Here is a 9046-nt window from a genome sequence, read left to right as displayed (position 1 = left end):
CATTCACATACATACAGACAGACAGACAGCCTCGGGAACACAGATAGACACACAGAGACAAACACAGACACGGTCACACAGACACGCAGGTAAAGACACAGACACACAGATACACACACACACACACATACACACACACACACAAAGACACACACATTGACACACAACACACACAAAGACACACACAGACACTCAGACACAGGACACAGATACAGACAGAAAGACACACACACACACACACACACACACACACACACACACACACACACACACACACACACACACACACACACACAGGTTGACAAAGATGAATTAAGTTGAACTAAATCTAGTCTAATAATACCCCCCCCCCTCACCCCATCCCCCACCTCACCCCACGCCCCGCCCCCCTACCCCTCCCCTCACAAAAAAAAAAGAAAAAAAAGACGACTTCCCAACAGACAGCGTTAGAGCAAACCATGACCACCACCACCACCCAGAACCCACCCACGGCCTCCTCCTCCTTCCCCTCCTCCTCCTCCCCCTCCGTTCGCCCCACTAGCAGCAAACTGCCCTGGGGGACCATCCTGAGGCCCCGGTTTGGCCTGGGTCACCAGACACTGTCCGAGGACCGCATCGACCAGGCGGTGAAACGGCTCTACACCACCACCACCACCGCCACCTCTTCCAGAAAGCCCCGGGGACAGTTTTCTTCTTCTTCTTCGTCTTCGTCTTCAGCCAGCAAACACATGAAGAGTCTGAGCCAGGATGAGATCGATGCCATGGTGAGAGAGAGAGATAGAGGTGTGCGTGTGGGCTGGGGGAGTTCTTTTGTTTGTTTATTTGTTCTTTTTGGGGGGAGAGGGTGGGGGGAGGGGGGGGCTGATGGGGTATGGGTTGATGGAGGGAATAATTGTATTGCAATGTATTGTATAGAGTAGTATTGATTTGTATTGTATTGTATTCCGTTTCATTGCATTACAATACCATAGTATTGTATTGAATTGCATTGCATTGCGTTATATTGCATTATATTCTGTGAAGCCCCCCGAGAGCGGAGTATGGCTGCCTACAAGGCGGGGTAAAAATGGTCATACACGTAAAAGCCCACTCGTGTGCATACGAGTGAACGTGGGAGTTGCAGCCCAAACGAACGAACGAAGAAGAAGAAGAAGATATTCTCTGAAGAACTTGTATTGTCCAGTTCCCCCTAGAGTTTCTTATCACATTGTATTGTATTGCTTCAGAGAGAGCGCCGCCATTTTTTGTACTTTTTTTTTCTTTTTATCCAGCCTGCAAACGCGCGCGCACCCACACACACACACACACACACACACACACAGAGTCACGTGCACAAATGCACACGCACACGCATCATACTTTATCCTGGTGTAGCTGCCTAATCGTATCCGGGCTGGTTTTTACCCTGGGATCATATCTGGCTGCCACCTGTTTTCCCCGGGGTCATATCTGGCTACCTCTCGTTTACCCTGGGGTCATATCTGGCTATATCTCTTGTTTACCCCAGGATCATATCTGGCTACCTCTTCTTTGCTTGAGGTCATATCTGACTACCTATTGTTTTCCCTGGGATCATATCTGGCTACCTCTTGTTTTCCCCGGGGTCATATCTGGAGGAAGGAGGAAGGTGGCAGAATGGTTAAGACGCTCAGCTGCCAATACAGAGAGTCCGTGAGGGTGTGGGTTCGAATCCCGCTCTCGCCCTTTCTCCTAAGTTTGACTGGAAAATCAAACTGAGCGTCTAGTCTTTCGGATGAGACGATAAACCGAGGTCCCGTGTGCAGCACGCACTTGGCGCACTGAAAAAGAACCCATGGCAACGAGAGTGTTGTCCTCTGGCTAAATTACGTAAAATGAAATCCACTTTCATAGGTACACAAATATGTAAGCATGCACTCAAGGCCTGACTAAGCGCGTTGGGTTATGCTGCTGGTCAGGCATCTGCTCAACAGATGTGGTGTAGCGTGTATGGATTTGTCCGAACGCAGTGACGCCTCCTTGCGAAAGTGAAACTGAAACTGAAACTCATATCTGGCTACCTCTTGTTTTCCCCGGGGTCATATCTGGCTACCTATTGTTTTCCCCGGGGTCATATCTGGCTGCCTCTTGTTTGCTTGAGGTCATATCTGGCTACCTCTTGTTTACCCCGGGGTCATATCTGGCTACCTCTTGTTTTCCCCGGGGTCACATCTGACTACCTATTGTTTACCTTCGGGTCATATCTGGCTTCCTCTGGTTTATCCTGGGGTAATATCTGGCTTCTTCTTGTTTACTCCGAAGCCTGTTAAGACCACTCAGGACAGACCCCGTGGCTAAATTTCAAAATTGCCACCCCACCATTTGTAGGATTTTACCAACTTCAGTTCTAAATATAATTATCTATAGGTAGGGGGGTGTATCATGATGACCTATCAATAATCTGCCCCTCCCCTTTAAGTCGCCCATTTTTCTGCATAATCATTTTACCGTCATTTTTGTTGTTCAGCGTTTGTTGTTGTTGTTGTTGTTGTTTTAATTTCTCTGTCTCTTTTTTTTTTTTTTTTTTTCATTCAGGCTAGTCTAGATTAATCTCGGGATCTTTATAGAATGAGTTATTCATTCGATGAGTTAATTACCCCATGGGTAAATGTGGCCCCCTTCACACCTGAACGTACGTCCCTCAGTTTAGATTCAACCCTCCAGTGTGGTGGATGAGGGTTGCTTACTCCAGTCCTGCTGCAAACAGACCTGAAGCCTGAACGTGGACGCCGCTGCCCCCAGAGCGGTGAAAGTGGTGGCCGTTTTGCACTCCCTATTCTCTACTCAGATTCCAGTTGGCGAAAGTTCGTAACCTCTTAGAACCCCTCACACCCCCACCCCTCTCCCCACTTCCCTCACATGTCACCCCCGTCCCCCCCCCCACGCCCCCCCCCGCACGCCCCCCCCCCCCTTTTTTTTTTTTTTTTTAACCCGCAGTAGTAGTTTGTAGGTAATAGAGGCAATAGCAAGCTTTGGGGTTTTCAGTACAATGTACGCCGAGAGTTACTTATCTTTATGTTTCCGGCATGTTGCGATGTAGATGGTTGTTGTCTCTGTTCAATTCGGTTTTCAGTTTTAATTAAGGAGGTGTCAAAACGTGCGGACAAGTGCACGTGTTATGCTACACGACATATGCTGTATTAAAATGAAAAGAAGAAAATGACTAATCTTCCACACAAACCCAAAGCGCTGATCAGGACTTAGGAGCCTACCTTAGGTTTATGTAAAACATTAACAAAGAATGATGAAAAAAGCAATCACAATGAAAGATAGTAAAGTGATAGATACATAGAGGACAAAAACATTAATTATAGAACTGACTCAGTTCCAAGTACAAGCTAGCTATTAGCTACCCCTCCCCAAACTTACAGCATGCATTTCGCGTCCCTGAAAAAAAAAAGAGACCATTTCAACAAAAAGTGTTATCGTTTGACAAAATTCTGCAGGAAAAAAAATTCTTTTGACAAGTGCACAAATATACATGCATGCACACAATGCCTGACTAGCGCGTTAGGTTATGCTGCTGTCAGGCATCTGCCTAGCAGATGCGGTAAAGCATATATGGATTAGTCCAAACACGGTGGCACCGCCATGAGAAACTGAAACTGAATGATCCCGGGGGTAAATCTCAGCCGGGGTAGGGGGTGGGGAAGGGGACGGGGTACATTGATGCTACTACACCGATCACACCATCTTAGTATGTCAACGAAAGAATTATTTGTTTTCCTCTCTCTCTCTCTCTCTCTCTCTCTCTCTCTCTCTCTCTCTCTCTCTCTCTCTCTCTCTCTCTGAAGTAAACACACACAGATATCGTTACAAAGCAACATGTCATTCTGAACAATTGTGCCCATTGTGCAAAGAATCAAGAAAGGATGAAGTTCACTTTGTTTTAAAATGTCCCGTGTTGACTGACTTACGAATCCAAATTATTCCCCCCAAATATTATATAAATCCATGTTTGTTTCGGTTATGTTTATTAATGGCATCTAACGATGAAAACATCATACGTAGTTTTCCTATGTATCTTTATAAAGCACTGCAATTAAGAGAGACACTCATTTCTTAGATTCACTGATAGTGTGTTGTGAATGACGTTGTATTGTTTATATTACCAGTTGCATTGACACATGTAAAACTGTTATTACCCCCTATTCATATGGGGCTATGGCCTTAATTGAATAAACTATCTTGAATCTCTCTCTCTCTCTCTTTATGATGTCTGTCTACCTTTCTTCCTCACTGCCCTTCTTTTCTTTCCACGCCAGTTGGAACGCCTGACCAAAGTCCCCAAGGAGAAGATCCCGGACAGTGACAGACGCCTCAGGTCCTCCATCTACCGTGACATGGGAGTTGTCTCCTCTTACGCCTGGCAAGGCTACAACTGACCTCCCTTCCTATACGCCTCAAGAAGGCGTCTTTATCATCATCATCATCAGCAGCAGCAGCAGCAGCAGCAGCAGATATAGCATGACGTCTTGGTTTCACAGTCTATGAAACAAACAACAAAGATGTGTTATTTTGTAAAGGAAAGGAAGAAAGAACAGAAAGAAGCTTTGAAATCGCTGAATGTTCTTCGATGTGTTAAAATGACGGACCGGCGAACAGATTCGCTGAGTGAATGAGTCATTGGATTTTTTGTTGTTGTTGTTCTTGTTGCTGTCCCAATAGACATCATAGTAATGAAATAAACTGCGTTGGCAGATCGATAAATGTAAGGATTAGTGGAGAGAGAGAGAGAGAGAGAGAGAGAGAGAGAGAGATACACAGACAAATGTTTGTACTGATTGATCGACTGAATGATTTACTGTTAAGAGTCGTTGATTAGTCGATCGATCGGTAGACTGATTAGTCAGCCAACTGAAAATTTAATATCATGTATAGCGCCACTTTTTTTTTTTTTTTTTTTTTTTACCTGATTTGTTTTGTTTTTTGTCCTATCATCTGTACCAATCCTGGGTGTATTTCTCTCCCGCTGCTCAAAGACCTGTTCAACAGAGGCACCCAGGGACAGACAGAGCGAAAGTTGATCTGTGTGCGAACTTCCACTGTTTAAAAGTCTACAAAAGGCAAATTCCAAACGCTCAGAAAACAAAAGTAATCAAAACATTATACCTTATGGATATGTACTTGCACGGGTAGCCTATTTGCATGGCGAAAAAAATATGTTGAATAGATTCGCTTACCTGTTTACATACGTATTAATAGTAATATAAGTATATATATATATATATACATACCGTTTGTTGTTGCTGGTTGTTGTTTGTGTGTGTGTGTGTGTGTGTGTGTGTGTGTGTGTGTGTGTGTGTGTGTGTGTGTGTGTGTGTGTGTGTGTGTGTGTGTGTGTGTGTGTGTGTTACATGGAGTGGTGGCCTGGTGATAAAGCGTCCGCCTAGAAAGCGAGAGAAACTATGCGCACCAATCGAATCCTACACACACCAGTATTTCTCACCACCCCTCCACTAGACCTTGAAAGCTGATCTGGACGCTAGTCATTCAAGGTGTCATTAGCGCACTTAAAAGCACCCACGGCAGCTAAAGGGTTGTAGCAGCTCAATCTGTAAAAAAAAAAATCCACTTTGATGGGAAAACAAATAAACTTACTTCCAGGAAAGAAAAAAAATGGTGGCGCTGCACTATTGCAACGCTCCTTCCTGAGAGAGTAGCCTGAGTTTTACACAGAGAGGTCTGTTGTGACATAGAATAATACAATACAGTATGATACAACAATAACAGGTTATGAATTCCACACGGAAAAGGTCTGTTTTTACATAGAATAATACAACACAGTGTGGTACAATAATAACAGGTTATGAATTCCACACGGAAAGGTTTTGACATAGAATTATACAATACAGTGTGATACAATAGTAACAGGTTATCGGGAGAGCAGCCCGAATTTCAGACGGAGAAGTCTGTTGTAAGAGTAGTACAATTCAATATGATACAGTGATGATAGGTAACTGCAATGTTAACAGGTTACTGGGCGAGCTGGGAGAGCAGCCCGAATTTCACACAGAGAGGTCTGTTTTGACAGTTTCAGTTTCAGTTTCAATAGCTCAAGGAGGCGTCACTGCGTTCGGACAAATCCGTATACGCTACACCACATCTGCCAAGCAGATGCCTGACCAGCAGCGTAACCCAACGCGCTTAGTCAGCCCTTGAGAGAAAAAAAAAGAATAATAAATAAATAAATAAGAATAAATAAGTAAATCAATCAATCAATCAATAATAATAATAATAATAATGAGCAAATTCTTGATGAGGTCGACTCTAAGCGCACAAAAAAGGACAATAATGATGATAAATAAGCAAATAAATGTAAAATCTGCAGATACACATTCACACACACATGCATAACAGATATGCAATAAACATGCAGTTCCACAGATATGAAAGCACAATCAAATACACATACACGAGCCCCAACACACACATTACCCCCCCCCCCCCCCCCCCCCCCCCCTTCACACACTCATTTCTAGGCGACATATTGCAGGTTCCACGGCACACACACACACACACACAACAAATATACAATATGATACGATATGATAAGATACAATAATAGCACGTTACAGGAAGAGCAGCCCTAATTTCACGCAGAGGTCTGTTTTGATAGAATAATACAATACCAGTATCAGTATCAGTAGCTCAAGGAGGCCTCACTGCGTTCGGTCAAATCCATATACGCTACACCACATCTGCCAAGCAGATGCCTGACCAGCAGCGTAACCCAACGCGCTTAGTCAGGCCTTGAGAGAAAAAAAAGAATAATAAATAAATAGATAAATAAGAATAAATAAGTAAATCAATCAATCAATCAATAAAAATAATAATAATAAGGCGCAAATTCTTAATGAAGTCGACTCTAAGCGCACAAAAAGGACAATAATGATGATAAATAAGCAAATAAATGTAAAATATGCAGATACACATTCACACACACATGCATAACAGATATGCAATAAACATGCAGTTCCACAGATATGAAAGCACAATCAAAATTAATACACATACACGAGCCCCAACACACACATTACCCCCCCCCCCCCCCCCCCCCTTCACACACTCATTTCTAGGCGACATATTGCAGGTTCCACGGCACACACACACACACACACACAAAAAATATACAATATGATACGATATGATAAGATACAATAATAGCACGTTACAGGAAGAGCAGCCCTAATTTCACGCACAGGTCTGTTGTGACGCAGAGAAATACGGTACAATAGATTACAATACCAACAGGTTAACTACCATAGCTTGTGGCTCACTGTTCGATCATCTAAACTTCAGTGAACATGACGGGATAGTTTTTTTGTTTTTTGTTTTTTTTACAGAATACTGTACCATAATGTAAATTGCTGTCACAGTGCATAGAATTTCGATGTTGGTTCTTATTTCTATTGTAAATTACGTCGACTTGATGTGCTTGTTACGTTCATATGTAATGACATTTTGATTTGTTGTATAGTAAGAATTATGTTACTATTTTTGGTTGTGTGATTTTGTCATTGACACCACTGAAAACCACTATGTACCCCATAACAGAATATAAACAGAATAAAAAGAACATGAAAACAGAAGAAGAAGAAAAGCAGCGATGGTAAAAAGTCTTTAAACCGGAACTATTCGAAAGGGGAAAAAAAAAAAGTTGTGGTGGGAGGGGACACGTACAAAGGGAGACCACAGTAGAAAACAACAGACGCATCCAATTTCCTTCACCTGGGGGTGTTGTTACCTCCCTTATAAAAGTAAAACGTTCCTTATTGTCCTTCATCCACCCACCCCTTCCCCTCGAAACACCTCCCCCACCCTCTCGTATTCCCCACTCCCCTCCCCCCCCCCCCACCCCCCTCCTCCGATATTAACTCCCTCTCCTTCTTCCTTCTGCAGTCCAGACACGCCCGCTCTGTGCTCTGTTTGCTGTCTTAGGACAGTATTGCTTTTAAAGCAGTATCGATCATGCTTTAAACTTCTGAAATCAATGGTCCCCTTGGAAAAGGGCACTTCTCCTCACACAAACAGGTGTAATTTGGGTAGCTGACTCTCCCTGACAAATGTTGTGATCGAAATACATAATTATGATGGATAAGATCGAGTTATCAATGATTGATATTTATTTCTGACTGTGGTTTGAATGATGGATTGGTGTGTGTGTGTGTGTGTGTGTGTGTGTGTGTGTGTGTGTGTGTGTGTGTGTGTGTGTGTGTGATTCAACTATAATTCAACAAACTGCTGAATGTATTTGCTGTCACATAAAATCAAACCGGAAGAATTTTAGCAGCTCTGGAATAAGAACAATGATGTCTAGAACGATACCAATGATGTCAGTAACAGCAACAGCAGCAGCAATAACAACAACCACAACAGCAGCAACAACAACAACAACAAAAACAACAACAATTATAATAATGATTGATGATAGAAATAACGAGAAGAGAAAGAAGAAGAATCACAATCATCATCATCATCGTCATCGTCATCATCGTCATCGTCATCCCAAAGAAGTGATTGTCAGCAAATGCACGATGCCGTTCACAGCTCCACCCCCCCCCCCCCCCCCCCCCCCCCCCCCCCCCCCCCCCCCCCACACACACAAAATAAGGTCAATGCTGAATGAGATAACCTTTCCCTTCCAGCAGGGTCTGATCTGAGATAGCGGGCATGGTTACAATTATGTGCCGAAATTGATGCAATTTGGGGAACCTCAGAGAACTGGGGCCTTGTCTGCAGTGTAGTTTTGGCATTGTGTGTCGGGATATGTCTCTCTGTTATTTTGTGTTCTTCTGGGGCTGCCTGACTCTCCAGACAACAGCGTGTGTGTGTGTGTGTGTGTGTGTGTGTGTGTGTGTGTGTGTGTGTGTGTGTGTGTGTGTGTGCACCTACATCCTCTTTCTTTCACTCCACCTACACACACACGCGCGTGCATTCCCACGCTCTCTCGCTCTCTATTGCCACCCCCCTCCTCCCAACCCCTCCCTTCCCCCACTAACTTCCTTTCATAAACCAACTCTGGCTA

At 43.7% G+C, this 9046-nt stretch overlaps 1 protein-coding gene across 1 annotated transcript; it reads left to right on the top strand.

Annotated features, from left to right (window-relative positions):
• The first annotated feature begins 422 nt into the window (after positions 1–422).
• LOC143282385 (uncharacterized) lies at positions 423–4647 on the top strand. Its single transcript, XM_076588005.1, has 2 exons — positions 423–764; positions 4284–4647. Exons 1-2 carry the CDS (start codon positions 459–461, stop codon positions 4401–4403), a joined length of 426 nt encoding a protein of 141 aa, XP_076444120.1. The 5' UTR covers positions 423–458; the 3' UTR covers positions 4404–4647.
• Positions 4648–9046: the final 4399 nt, after the last annotated feature.

Source organism: Babylonia areolata, chromosome 5 (assembly GCF_041734735.1).
Source record: "Babylonia areolata isolate BAREFJ2019XMU chromosome 5, ASM4173473v1, whole genome shotgun sequence".
In the NCBI taxonomy this organism is placed as follows: Eukaryota; Metazoa; Mollusca; class Gastropoda; order Neogastropoda; family Buccinidae; genus Babylonia; species Babylonia areolata.
The sequence above is the reverse complement of the archived record's forward strand: the minus strand, read 5'-3'. Positions and strand labels throughout refer to the sequence as shown.

Excerpts from the sequence above, each read along its gene's own strand:
- LOC143282385 (XM_076588005.1), top strand. The coding sequence starts at position 459 with ATGACCACCACCACCACCCAGAACCCACCCACGGCCTCCTCCTCCTTC. Across the intron at positions 765-4,283 it reads AGGATGAGATCGATGCCATG|TTGGAACGCCTGACCAAAGT; the intron begins GTGAGAGAGAGA and ends TTTCCACGCCAG.